This window comes from Osmerus eperlanus, chromosome 14 (genome assembly GCF_963692335.1).
Source record: "Osmerus eperlanus chromosome 14, fOsmEpe2.1, whole genome shotgun sequence".
Taxonomy (NCBI): domain Eukaryota; kingdom Metazoa; phylum Chordata; class Actinopteri; order Osmeriformes; family Osmeridae; genus Osmerus; species Osmerus eperlanus.
The window spans coordinates 3934286-3948844 of record NC_085031.1 but is presented as its reverse complement, the minus strand read 5'-3'; the positions used below and the strand labels follow the sequence as shown (position 1 = coordinate 3948844).

At 40.5% G+C, this 14559-nt stretch overlaps 2 protein-coding genes across 5 annotated transcripts; one reads left to right on the top strand and one right to left on the bottom strand.

The window, feature by feature from the left end:
* The first annotated feature begins 408 nt into the window (after positions 1-408).
* On the top strand, positions 409-6126 carry ankra2 (ankyrin repeat, family A (RFXANK-like), 2). 4 transcript variants are annotated; one of them, XM_062477795.1, is made up of 9 exons: positions 409-473; positions 952-1221; positions 1629-1787; positions 2230-2295; positions 2389-2486; positions 3344-3469; positions 3672-3738; positions 3836-4000; positions 5546-6126. In XM_062477795.1, exons 1-9 carry the CDS (start codon positions 470-472, stop codon positions 5599-5601), a joined length of 1011 nt encoding a protein of 336 aa, XP_062333779.1. In that variant the 5' UTR covers positions 409-469; the 3' UTR covers positions 5602-6126. The 4 variants fall into 4 exon arrangements, with proteins under 4 accessions (XP_062333779.1, XP_062333778.1, XP_062333781.1 ...); XM_062477794.1 differs by having other exon boundaries at positions 417-473; positions 928-1221; XM_062477797.1 differs by having other exon boundaries at positions 422-473; positions 928-1221; positions 3836-3916.
* A 273-nt stretch (positions 6127-6399) lies between these two features.
* btf3 (basic transcription factor 3) lies at positions 6400-11008 on the bottom strand. The gene is made up of 6 exons (XM_062477798.1): positions 10851-11008; positions 9863-9931; positions 9514-9627; positions 9217-9418; positions 7683-7739; positions 6400-6748 (listed from the first exon to the last, which is right to left on the bottom strand). The coding sequence occupies exons 2-6, from the start codon at positions 9929-9931 to the stop codon at positions 6702-6704; spliced, it is 489 nt and encodes a 162-aa protein (XP_062333782.1). The 5' UTR covers positions 10851-11008; the 3' UTR covers positions 6400-6701.
* Positions 11009-14559: the final 3551 nt, after the last annotated feature.

The following is a 14559-nucleotide window of genomic DNA, read 5'->3' as shown; positions in this document are numbered from 1 at the left end:
GTGAAGTGTTCCTGTTTTACCTACCACAGATCTTTCCCCAGTACAGGCTACACTGTTCCCAGTATAGGCTACACACTCTACTAAAACTAAATGTTATTGAAAATGTATTGAATCGTACGTTTTAACGGAATTTTATAATGTTATAACATTGATATTGTTTAATAATGAGCTGCGTTTCCCATAGCATGACACAAGTAACATTATACATTTATGAGTTATATTACAGTTATGGCGATAACAAACAAAAAATAGGTGACTATGCAGTCAATGAAGGCTTTTGACGTCTATGTAAATAATTGTGATAGATCAGCAATAAGAATCAGTTTAAAATGTATTGTTCACCATCCGTCCCAAAAATATTGGACGGATGCACGTATTGCGCAATGCGCATGCGTTTTATACTACTACAGTCAAAACAAGACGACTCTACAAATCTGTGCACAACAACCCACAGTAAAGGTCCTACAATATGAGTTGAGTATGAAATTATTATTTACTATATACAGGTGATTTATAATTATGGTCTTGAGTAGTGGTCATTGAAAATGTAGTCACAAAATATTGGTTTATTGGTGACATTCAGTGGCTAACGTAGTCTAGCTAAGCTAAGCTAAGGCGTTAGCTCTAGCAAGCTAGCGGGAGATGTTGCTGCTTGCAATGTGTTAACGTTAGCTATCTGTTTGATAATGTCTGCTTTGCAGTGTTCTGGTCTAACTACAATACGTGTTAACTGACTGATATAAGAAATTAAATCTAGATCTGTTTGCATGCTAACAGAAGTGTATGTCTTCTAACCTAGGCGTGCATTGACAACACACAACTCAAGCTAAAGGATAGTCATCTGATGAGTAAACGGAGTAACCAGGCCACAGACAGAGTACGTTTAAAAAACTAAAAAACAAAACACCGTTCCTCTTGTGTGGCCAGTCATGGATACGGTCTCTGGCCCAGACAGGACTGCTGAGTGCCCTCTCGTCTCAGAGGAAATGGAGTGCGTGATGCCTGATATTACCACCATTAAGACCGAGCACCCTGGGGCTTCGGACACGGACGACACCGGCGGTGCCCAGAACGTCGCCATGGGAATCAAGTTCATCCTCCCCAACCGCTTCGACATGAACGTGTGCTCGCGTTTCGTCAAGTCGCTCAACGAGGAGGATAGCAAAAACATCCAAGACCAGGTTAACTCAGATCTGGAAGTGGCTTCTGTTCTGTTTAAAGGTAAGCTACCAACTTAAAGCCGGTTCATCTTTGAATTGTAGCCGCTGTGTTTGTCGGTGCTTCCTGTCCTAAATACGCAAACAATATTATGACGCTCTTTGTTAGTACTTCATCTTTGTCTCTAACAGTGACTGTCTAACGACCAAGGAACCTTGCTCCATGTCACTTGTTTTAGGTAAAGAGGAGAGAAGAAACTTAAATACCCCGAAAGTAATTCGGACACAGACAATATCTGCTTTTAAAATACAAAAGCAGGCTGTCACCTATACAAGTGCACGCATACACACATGATACCTACAGCACATGCACAGACTGCCATCAACCAACTAATTGCACACTGCCTATGTGATGGTCAGTCCGTTTAAACAGTAGCAAGTGACTAACCTAAAGCTTTTTTTCTGTTTCAGCTGAGTGCAACATTCAGACCTCTCCTTCTCCAGGGATTCAGGTGCGCCATGTTTACACCCCCTCCACCACCAAGCACTTCTCCCCCATCAAACAGTCCACCACGCTCACTAACAAGCACCGTGGTAACGAAGTCTCCTCCACTCCTCTGCTGGTGCACTGTAAGTACATGAGCGGACACCTCAAGGCAAACATGAATCTCTGTTATGACATGATGTGAGATTGTAGAGCATGATTAAACCCAGATGGTCTCGAGGCTGTTTGTAGTGCAGTTGAACATTCCTAGGCCCTGTTCTGATTGTCTAGAAATGTACCCTTCCTCCCCTCAGGGAAAATTGCCCGAATGGACATAATCGCATGGTAAAGCTGTATAGAGAAGCATGCTTTCACCTATCCATGTTGGATCAGAGGAGCAGGTTTTAGAAAGGAGTGGAGGATGGGAGAACACACTTTTGTGCATAAAATTGTAACCAAACCCTTCGGTTGTCCTACCATAGCTGTTTAGCAAGATCCCTCAGGTCTGCCTTGAATCTAAAACTAGTATTAGAATGAACGCTGCCTTCAAAGGTGCACCCATATAGAGTCTTTTTATCTTTCTCCTAGCCTTGTCCATCCACCAGCTGGCTGCCCAGGGAGAAATGGTGTTCCTGGCAAGCAGGATAGAACAAGGTGATCATCTTCTCTGGGTGCTGCTCAAATGACCATTGGATGTTAGGTCATTGCTTGTTAAGCATATACTGAAGTTGTGTGTGTGTGTGTTAGAGACTGTGATCAACCTGCAGGATGAGGAGGGTTTCACTCCTCTGATGTGGGCTGCAGCACATGGTCAGATTGCCGTGGTGGAGTTCCTGCTACAGAATGTAAGAACAGCTACACACACAAAACAGTCCCCAGCCATGGTATAGGAATACACATCTAACCTTTCTTATAGGGGCTTCACTAAAATTAGGGAGTCAGATGGCTGAAGGGAGTCAGATGGCTGAGCGGTGAAGGAGTCGGGCTAGTAATCTGAAGGTTGCCAGTTCGATTCCCAGCCGTGCCAAATGACGTTGTGTCCTTGGGCAAGGCACTTCACCCTACTTGCTTCGGGGGGAATGTCCCTGTACTTGTAAATCTCTGGATAAATGACTAAATGTAAATGTCAACTTGACACATGTAGTAAAAACTCTTAACTATGCACTAGAAGTTATGTTGACTTTGATGTTGTCCGTAAGGTTGACAGGGTTGTAAAAATGCAGTCAATGTATTTCAATGCCATTGAATGCCATAAAAAAATACGATAAGACATGTTTAATAGTTTTAATTTTTATAATGAATTAATTAAATATAGGAATAGTGACAGAGCAAGCTCATAGATTATGCATTTATGGATGGAGAGAAATGATGAACATAGACAACTACTGTGGTCAGTTTTCATGTCAACACCACATGAAGCAGATAACAAATATCAAAAGTAAATAAATCGCAGTGACAGTGGAGCCACTAAAAATAACATTTTACAACAAAAAGACTATTACAATAGAAAGTGAACAAACCATTTACAAGAAATAAACTCAATAGATTGGCTGTATTTCAACCTGTAGTTATGTTTGCTCGCCCTCAGTGTTCTAATCGCTCAAAATGACAGACTGCCTTCTGATTTTTCAGTCATAAAAGAATTATAAAAGACTTATGCTATGGATATGGCTCAGTTTGAATGCTACCGTTGTTTATCCAGGGAGCTGACCCGAACCTTTTGGCCAAAGGCAGGGAGAGTGCCCTGTCTCTGGCCTGCAGTAAAGGATACACTGACATAGTCAAGATGCTCATCGACTGTGGGGTCGACGTCAATGAGTACGACTGGGTGAGTCTTTCGATTCCATACGGTTGTTTTCCTTCAGGTCGACGGTGCACCGCACACGCAGTAAACGGACCCCGCATAACGTTTCAAGGAGTTTGAATGAGATTGTATCGGCGCGTGTGAAAGGCCAACGTGTTGCATTGGCGAGCCAGCGTGCTCCCCCGCACGGTCCGCCTTGTTGTGACGCAGCGTTTGTAACTCACAGAACGGAGGCGCCCCCATCTTGTATGCTGTCCACGGGAATCATGTACGCTGCGTGGAAATCCTTCTAGGTGAGGACATTCGGATCTTTCCCTGAACACGCACACGCCCACCCCCACACACACAGAGACAAGCAACAGTCATCTCTTTGATGTTTCCCGTGCTCAGAGAGCGGAGCCGATCCCACCATGGAGTCCGACTCGGGCTTCAACGCCATGGACATGGCCGTGGCCATGGGCCATCGGAATGGTACGAGGACACCTTGTAGATCTTCATGTCCTTCACTCTGCTGCTCTTATTTACATGATCAACTACAACCCCATTTCCAAAAAGGTTGGGACGTTGTGGAAAATAAAATAAAAAACTGAATACAATGATTTCCAAATCTCATAAACCCGTTATGTTATTCACAACAGAACATAGAAAAAATGTCAAATGTTTAAACTTGTACCATTTTATGGAAAAAATAAGGTCATTTTGAATTTGATGGCAGCAACACGTCTCAAAAAAGTTGGGACAAGAACATGTTCACCACTGTGTAGCATCCCATCCTCTTTTAACAACAGTCTGTATCTGTCTGGGAACTGAGGAGACCAGTTGCTGGAGTTGTGGGAGAGGAATGTTGTCCCTTTTGTGTCTGATACAGGATTCTTGCTGTTCAACGGTCCTGGGTCTTCTTTGTCATATTTTGTTTCACGATCCACCAAATGTTTTTAACTGGTGAAAGGTCTGGACTGCAGGCAGGCCAGTTCAGCACCCGGACTCTTCTACTACGAAGCCATGCAGTTGTAACAGATGCAGGATGTGACTTAACATTGTCTTCCTAAAATATGCAAGGCCTTCTCTGAAAAATATGTTGCCTGGATGCAAGCAAATGTTGCTCTAAAACCTGTATACATGTTGCCTTTCCAGATGTGCAAGCTGCCCATTTTATAGTCACTAATGCATCCCCATACCATCAGAAATGCAGCCTTTTGAACTGAGCGCTGATAACGAGCCGGTTGGTCCCTCTCCTCTTTAGTCCGGAGGACGCAGCGTCGCAAGGTTTCCAAAAATTATTTCAATTTGTGTGACCACAGAACAGTTTTCCCACTTTGCCTCAGTCCTTTTTAAATGAGCTTTAGCCCAGAGAAGATGGCAGTGTTTCTGGATCATGTTCACATATGGCTTCTTTTTTGCATGATAGAGCTTTAACCTGCATGTGCGGATGGCACGGCAAACTATGTACACAGACAATGAGTTCTGGAGGTGTTTCTGAGCCCATGCAAGGATTTCCGTTACAGAATCATGCCTGTTTTTATGCAGTGCCGCCTGAGTGCCTGAAGATCACAGGCATGCAGAAGTTATTTTCCCCCTTGTCCCTTACACATATAGATTTCTCCAGATTCTCCAAATAATTGTATTTGTATTATTCTGAAAGGGTTCCACATTATGTAGATGCAGGTTTTCGTAGATTGGTGCAACTCTGCTCATTTTTACTTCTGAGAGACTCTGCCTCTCTAAGATACTCTTTTTATACCCAATCATGTTGCTGACCTGTTTGCAATAAACCTAGTTAGTTGCAAAATGTTCCTCCAGCTGTTTATTTTTAGTGGCACTTTCTTTTTCCAGCCTTTTATTGCCCCCGTCCCAACTTTTTTGAGAGCTGTTGCAAATTCCAAATGACCATATTTTTTGCTTAAAATTTTAAATTCCCTAAATTTAAGTATTTGATGTTTTCAATTATCTATTGTGAATGACATGACTTTCTGAGATTTGCAAATCATTGCATTCTATTTTGATTTCCATTTTACACAGTGTCCCAACCTTTTTGGAATTGGGGTTGTACTAGTTAGAATATAAAATGAACGTAAAACAAGGAAACCTTTCTCTGTTCAGTTCAACAGGTAATGGAGGCCCACTTACTGAAGCTGCTGATGGGAATAAGAGAGTAAGAGTGGCTTGTCCTCGAGCACAGGGAGATACTGGTGTCTCCACAAGCCATCACTGGTATTCTGGATGGATGCCAACACATTGGGGGTTCGGGCCCTGGACAATCGTGTAATGACTCAACAGCACTGCTGGCTTATCTAACCTCATGCTTGGATGGTTTTGATGAAGCTTGTCACAATGTGAATATTTATGAATTTCTAAAACAAGGATAAACACCCGAGACATGTAGCTTAAGATATTTTCCGAAACCCTATTGTCAATTTTTGTTTCTTGAAATGCCAACTTCGGGCTGAATATCATCATAAAAGAGCTGATGGGAATCAGTCCAAAGCTACACGTTTGTGAAATTAGTTGACCGACAACGTTCTCAGACCATGGAAAGTGCTGTGTGTGAATTCATTTTGTGTTTGCATTAAAAACCTTTTTTTTTTTACTACAATATCTGAAGTGTATTGTATAATTGTGGTGCTACTTATTGTAAATTATAATAGATTTATTTAATAAATAAATGAAACCGTCTTCAACTTTGTGCTGTTTGAGACGTGCTTTGTGGAGGAATCAGTCTTTTCATATTGTCAGATTTGACGAGTTACAGATGCAAACATTGATACTTTGTGACTCATTTTAGGATCTATTCCTTGATAGAATATATTCCTTTATTTAAACACTGGTCCTTTGATTTCAACACTTTATTCCTTAGATTTCAACACTTTATTCCCGAGATTTCAACACTTTATTCCTTAGATTTCAACACATACAGTTTTGCTTTGCCAATCGTCTGTTGAAATAAGAGAAAGATACAAGTTCTAAAACCTTTAGGCAATATAAAGTGTTTATTTCGGATACTGTGGGTATCAGCCAGGCTTCAGACAACAAACAGTTTGGTAACGGACTGAGTTCATCCCTTAGAAACGGACACCTCACATGGGTACAACCTTTCTATGACCTGGACACGGACAACCCCTGAGCACCAAAGATCATTTGGCAATAAAAGGTATATAAATAGAAATATTTTTATATTTAAAATATATATTTAAATAGAAAATATATTCTGTCCCATCACCCAGTCAAGTGTTAATCCTCTTCCAACAACCCCTGTCCTTTAGATTGCCTCCTCCTTGGAAGCCTCATCAAAATTCTCCACCAGCTCTGAAATGAAAAGAGATTTGACAGTGAGGTGACTCGAGTCAGGCAGGCGGGTTCATGAGAAACCAGAGCCAGGTATAATTTCTCCCCTGACCGATCCCCATTTCATCTCTCTCTCTCCTCTGAGGGTGAGCAGTGCTCGCTAAGAAACTGAGGACCCCACTGAACTGCCAAAAAGCAGCTGTGAAAATCCTGGCAGTTGGGATCAAAAAGAGGGCCCTAATTGCTCAATGAAATTTGATAAATCTACCCTGTCCATATTTGGCTCAGAGGGGGTTATGGGTTCAAATGGAAACAATTCAGAGGTTTGAATATAATTGTGGGGGGGGGGGGGGGTAAAAATGACAAAAGAATGCAAGTACAAAAATAACATGATGGCATAGGCTGTTAACCCTGTGTCATCAGGGCTTCGACTGGCCGCCCTCGCGGAGAGTGGACGTAATCATTTGTTACGTTTTAAAGAACTTGGGTTACAGGAAAAGGAGAGCCCTGGGACAGGCAGATGGAATTGTAATGGCAACCTCATGTGTTTGGCCCCGTTCTCCTCACAAAGAAAAGCAAACGGGCCTTTCAGAACTCATAAACAACGAACAAAAGTTTCAAACGCTAAACGCTTCGTTCACACCACCCACTACAGTCACTGATGTACTCTCCCCCCCCCACCCTTCCTCCTTAGAATGACCCCTTCCACTTCCCAAAAGAAAGCAAACCTGTCTTGGTTACATTATCTGAGAGAAAATACGAACCCAGATGTAAGTTATTCAACAGTCACACAAACTTGCGAAAGGGTATAAACTACCACAATATGAAATAACATCAGAGGAGAAAGTCAGAGAGCAACTGGCCTGTACCATAAGAGAACAAATGACAATTAAAGATGCTGCCGGAACTGGACTGAACCATCCTTATAGAAACAATTTCTTCCACCATGACTCACCTGGAACATCATCATCCTCTTCCTCCACTGTGGCAATCGATGCTTTGCTATCTCCGGCTGCAAAGACAGCGATACTTCAGTTAGCAGCCAATCAAAAGTGATAGAAGCGTGTGCATCACTCAGCCAAGCTCTCCATCAATAATGCCTTCATGTGCCAATGCACATGTCAAACTTTACAGTGGGCAAGTCAGGGGCGATTCTAGGATCAGACCTTTAGGGGTGCTCAGCCCCCATTGAGAATGTGATATGAATACAGTGACTTGCAAAAGTGCTAAACCCCCTTGCTGATAACAGGCATGCAAACAGGTCAGGGGTGAAAAAGGTGATAAGGATACGGAGGACCCCCTCATGGTCCCCCGGAAGAAAATGTATTACATTTTAAAGTTAAACGCATGAATCTGGTGCACTTTGAGAGCAAAATTAAGAGGCTAGATCTATGTAGAATCTGTGCTCTGTATAGCATACATAAAAAAAAACAATTAAACAAACGGGATTACCTGTGTTGAACTACTTTAAAAAGCAAAAGTCAAAGGCATCACTTACTGTAAAGCTAACACACATCCAATAGACATCATTTTAAATATTGTATTAAAATTGTTTCTACTACATAACTAATAAATCCCTAATTTCACTGGATAACAATTAATACATTTGTATTAACCCCTCTAAAATCGCCACTGTGTATGTTTTAAAATCATGACATGAAGGTGGAAAACTGTACTGCAATAAAACAGAAAAGGTTACATAAGGCGGGTTAACTTCAAGTTCCATTAGAATTGATTTAAAAATATATATATTTAGGATTCTCTGGTACAAGTTTCTGTCTTAAATGGCCCATCACTGGTCCAGTTAGTTTGAATCTATGTTCTATATCTGAGTGTACTTAGAACATTTCAATTTGTGTAGTATATTGTCTACTTGAAAGAAGTATAAATGATCAATATTGGAGGTTTAAGTGCTCAGGCCTCATTTAGTTTGTGTGTTCTCACAAATCACCGGAAACCTGTTTGAGTGCCTATGTGGAATCCATCTCCCTTCCATCCACAACACCTTAACTCTTGTGCTGCCTTCGGGTCACATGACCCAAAGGTTCATAACGAACCATCGTTGTGTTTACCCAATTTTACCCAATACAAAAACAAATAAAAATAATTTTTGCAATGTGGGGGGTCTGAGAAAGCCCAACGGTTAAAAGAAAATGCTTCACTTTGTTTTTGTATGCAGTAAAGTTGTCACAATACGACGGTGGGTCACAATGACTGATGGGTCAGAATGACCCGAAGATAACACAAGGGTTAAAACAGGACTCAGAGACTGAACAATCACCAAGCTAGCCATACAATGTTGCTGCTGTGATATCCTGGCTACTGTTAAGCAAAGCAAAACAGTCAAACGTATTACACGTCGGTGTCCATAAGCCAAAGCCAGTCCAAGGCCGGTCCAAGGCTCACAGTAGTAGTCCCTCAACTTTGTCCAAACCCTCTTCTATTCAACCTAGGGTCTCCTTTGATGAAGCCTACTCCAGTACACGTACCCTGTTTGGGAAGGGATTCTGCCAGTCTCCTGAGACTGGTCAGGCTGTCAGCTCCAAGCTGGTTCAGGATGCTGGGTAGCATCTCTGTCAGCTGCTTGTTCTCCGCGTGGCCAGTGATGGTGAAGGTGTTGGCTGCTAGAGAGGCCTGCACTTTGGGGTTGTTGAAGTGGATTACCATCCCCTGGTTTGTGAACATGTTCACCTGCCAAAAGGAGGATTATAAAAAGATATTGCCCACAGACAGACGTATTTACAAAGTAATGGCAAGAGTGACATGTTGGAGGTGCCATAACCTACCTCTTCAATACCAGATATGTTGTTGACTCCGAGTTTCTTAAGGGAGAACTGAAGTTTCTTGTCATCTGCAGAAGCTGTTCTGTGTATGACCTTCTTCTTTCTGCGAGCACTGCCCTAAGACAGTGACAGGAACAAACATGCTTGAACAAGGGTTCTCCTGGGGCAGGAATACAGACAAGGAATGTAATTACTGACTGTTCACAATGCAACATACAAATAATCTCTGTTCAGTACACCTATAAAACATATTTGTGTCAATACTGCATGAACCAGTAAAGACTGATACATTACTGACAGATGTATAGACTGTAAAAGGTATTTTATACCAAAGTTAAGGAAACAGTCTTACCTTGCCCCCAATGCGGACTTGTGCCTGAAGTTTGGCAAGTTTTTCTTGATTCATTATAGTTTCTTTCATCTGAAACAAAAATGTCAAATGGCGGTTGGAAGCACAGTACTCCTTTCATTAAGTAATTACAACCCATATATAAAGTAACAGTAGTTTCTGTAACTGTGATGATGTAGTTTCAAATTTGTGAAGGGCTTTCAAACAACACATTCAAAGTAAACTAAATGTCCATCCGTTAACTGTCGGGCAGGGCGGAGTAGCCTATGCCTGCTGGGCGATAAGCGGCCTGATAACAGCTAGACAGTCTCACATAGGCGTCCTAAACATCACCAGCTATAGTGAATGGTCTCAGTTCAGCCTTAGCTAACCCTAGCTAATTCAGTGATCACAAGCTAGCGTTGCATGCCAGTTAGCAACCCAATCCAAACGAGTTCTGTCCGAACAGAAAAATGTGGGTATGGCAATCGACCTAGTTTTACCTTTGCTGATACGAGAAGTACACAACATTAACTAGACATATTAAATAGTTAGCTAGCTAACATACTAGCTGAGTAACAGCTAACTATAGTACACCTTGTGAGTTCAGATAGCATTTAAAAACGTATACTATATATCCTACGTTATAATACATTATAACGTAAAACTAGCATAGTTTAGTTCACGACACAGCAACATGCTGACGACGACGACTGAACATTTGGCTTTGGACATTTAGCTACTGACAGTAGTACTGTACAGTTGCAATAATAATTAATTTAATTTCTATTGGATACGGCCAACCTATACTTAAAAAATGCTCGCAGTGCTATTACTAGTATTGGTAGCTACTGTTGATAATGCATAACTGTGTGTTGCTAATATCAAGTCAAAGTTAGTGCTGAAATTAAACTAATTGAGGGCCTGTCATCCTGACACTTCCATTTCCAGAACTCAACGTTTACAACAATTCAGGACCTTCTACCATCGGGCGGACAATGATTTTGTTTACCTTGTATTGCTGGAGCAGGGAAGAACAAACACTGCTGGGAAAAATATATTTTGGAACTCCTCACTGATCTACACATAGACTTAAGGAAAGAACTCGCGGGGAACAAGATGGAGCGAGAGTGGGGGAAGTGACGTGCAGTGTGCCACCGAATGAAGCAATTACCTTTTTTTCTGAATAGTTGAACTGTCATTGTATTTTTATACATTATTGCAAAAAATGCATAAAATAACAATAAATAAATAAATAAAAATCCATTACCATTCTTAGGGCGCCTACTTATGCCTGGTCTACGGTAGCTAGCCAGGCAAGTGAAAGTCACCGCAGTGAGAATGATTAGTTAATCATCTCAAATCATTTGATTTGTCAGTATTATTCTACATCACAGGCTGTTTATATAAACTTAATTAGGTACACAGCCTATTTAATTATCTACATATAGAAGTGACGATTCCTATCACTTCACTAGTTTAAATGGACATCAATGTTTCAAAGCCCAAATTTCTGAATATGACCACTAGCCGGCTCATGCAAAAAAGAGGCGCATGCAAACACCCACACCCACTTAGAGAGAGATAAACGCACGCTCAGGGGCTCATCCTTGCAGCAAAGTAAACCCGCACGCATACAATATCGTATACCGGTATTTTCTTGTCTTTTATGCATGTGATACAGTGTAATCCCACGCCTTAAGTCCCCTGAGACGAACTGTTTTGGTGACATTCATGGGAAACACACTTCGATCGCAGAAGGACATTTAGAAACACTTTAGAAGTGGTTAACCACACATGAAAGATCTGCTTTAAGTGTCAGCTCAAAAATTCACCCTCATTTAGCTCCAGAGGGCCTTTTGTCAAACAAATAAATCATTTGTGGGAATTACCGATTAATAATAGGTAAATAGCTAAATGATAGGCTATATAATTCGATAGGCTGTAAGATGAAATCATAGTCTTTCACAAATGGCTGATATATATTTCCAAATGTACATGAAGGGGGCTAACACAAGTATGTGGCCCTAATCTGCATTAGGCCTACACGTGGTCTAAAAGAATGTAGGCTAAACTATGCCACAATTGCATTAATTGTTTTGACTATTCACATATTTGATAAATATCAAATAAACTTAAACTAGGCTAAATGTATAGCCTAATTCTACGCTACTGAATAAACAAGGCCAGTAGGCCTATCTCCGGTCACCAAACGACAAGTCACAATTGCAGGTAGGGTGATAAAAAATAAATTATAAATAAATTTGAAAAAGTAATTCGCTGTTGTAAAGTGCACCAGGATCTCATTATTTATTGAGAAGGTGAATAAATAGTATGGCAAATGTGGCAAACAATGCAACACCTAACATATGTAATATTCAATGCATTTTTGTTCCTGTAGACTATTGGTTTATTTTTCTAAATGTCAAGTAGTTATTATTTCAAAATGTTTCTGATATATTTTGCAGTCATTATAATATCGTAGAATAGGCCAATAGAAAACAGTCCCTATACCTGTTGAAGGTACAGGCTAACTGTATAGGAACAGTCCATATCCAGACCTATTATACAGACAGACAATGGCGTGGCTTCATAACGTGGCCCGTATAGCATAATGTGATGATTTTAAGAAACAACAGCCTCACACATGTCCCAAACTTTTCTGAAGTTCTGGGATAGTTCCCTGTCTATAACGTTCTAGACGCTAGGTGGCGCTCGTCAGACGAAAACGTTTCAGAATGTGTCCAAGGTAGGCTACACAATCAAATTGACCCACAGAAAGATAAGCAGATCTTTTAGTTTATTACCTTTAAACTGCCCAATGATTGGGTTCCAACATATTGACAAAATTCTTAGTATTTAAAGGCCATTTTTCCTCCATCGTAAGTGACATGTGGGCTGAGAAAGCAACTCAAAGTAGGCTCTTCTGGTAATATAATTTGCAACTTTTCCCCACATAAAATGCACTTACAAAATGATGTATACATTTAAGATGAAAATTAACTGTAATGTTATACAATTTTTTTATTATGAATGCACTTTCTCTTTTACTTGAACATATTTCTCAACATTTCCATAAATTCCACAGTGCGACAGAAATTACTATAAGTTTGCGCCATTGTAATTAAGTCTCATTCCATTTATACATGATGTACTACTTATCGTATTTAGGAGATAATGAAATACGTATTCTGACAGCTATATGTTTGTGCAGAGTTTGGCAAATCTAGGTCAAAAACAAAGTACGAAAGCACACTTTTGATAGGCTATAAAGTTTCAATTCAATTTGAAGTCTATAACCCAAATGTCACCAGGGATCCCCGGTCACCGGTTAAGGCTAAAACCGCAAGGGTTCAAATACAGCCCAAGCCGTTTCCTGCATGTCCTTCTCTCTCTCTCTCTCTCTCTCTCTCTCTCTCTCTCTCTCTCTCTCTCTCTCTCTCTCTCTCTCCATTTTCTGTCATTCTTCACTATTTCTATCCAGATAAAGTGCAAATGCCCTAAATTAAGAATATTCAATTTCCCAATAAGTGAACCTACCTAATAGCCTGTATTAAATATAAAGATATTTCTCTGTGGATTTAAAATATACAAAATGTTGACATTTGAAAAAAATACATCCTGTTTAAAAGCTAAAATAGGCTATACCAGTAGACCTTTGTGAGGTAGGCTAATAACATCCATTGTCAGGATTTACCAATACCATTTCCATTAAGAAATGAAATAGGATGACTTCTGAAAAATGTGTTTATATCATGTGTTTGTTTGGTTGAATTGAAGGCCTATACCTGAATGATAAAATAAAGGAGAGTGCTATGCGTGAAACGCGTGAGCACAGCAGATAGGCAAGTTTTTAAGGTCGGCACTCTCTTTTGAAATCTCTGTCACGCAATCAGGTTGTAGCTTCCACTGCTTAATCCTGCCAATTTGATGCCATTAAAAGTAGCCACACACATTTTTAAGAAAGTAACCATGTTAAAACACTTCAGGACTGTCATATAACATAAACATCCTAAACAGCAGACTTATTGGTACAAAACATAAAATACTCAACGCAATAAAGTCTGCATAGCAGTGGCCCTTATGTCTCGAGCTCGCATGCTCTGCTTGACCCGTGACTGATGCGAGTTAACAGCTGACTCTTTTCCATTACAAATTGCTCGCGGATAATCTAGATAACTACCGGATCACGCAAACTATGAAGCTTGGATGTTCTTGGAAGTATCTTGAATCAAACTCACCTAATAAACGCACATCGTTGAATTTGATTTTAAGATAGAATTAGATGACGTATCCTATTTTATTATGAATATGAATAGGACAATAACAGTCTAGGCTGCTTTGTAGTTTGAGCTCAAATGTAAAATAAAAGTCCGCATTTCGGCTACGTTAAAGCCCGCTATCACACTAAATTACGATCTTAAAGGGATGGGTCCTACCATAAGCTTTGTTCTGACGGATTCTTTTTATCCTCTGGCCTATTTAAAGTAGCCCATCCATTACTGAGTCAAAAACTGAAATGGAACGGGAGGTTCAGATTAGCCATGTGTGCACACAAAATGACCACTAAAAAGAGTAAAGGCTTTACCAAAACTTTTTAAATCGTCCACAGTTCTTTTTCAAAGACCGTTTCTGTATATTTTTTTCGTTTCTTCATTTATGCCATGGTGACGTCCTGTGGCCATGTGATCAGAGCGCTGGTATAAAGGACGAGGGAAGAT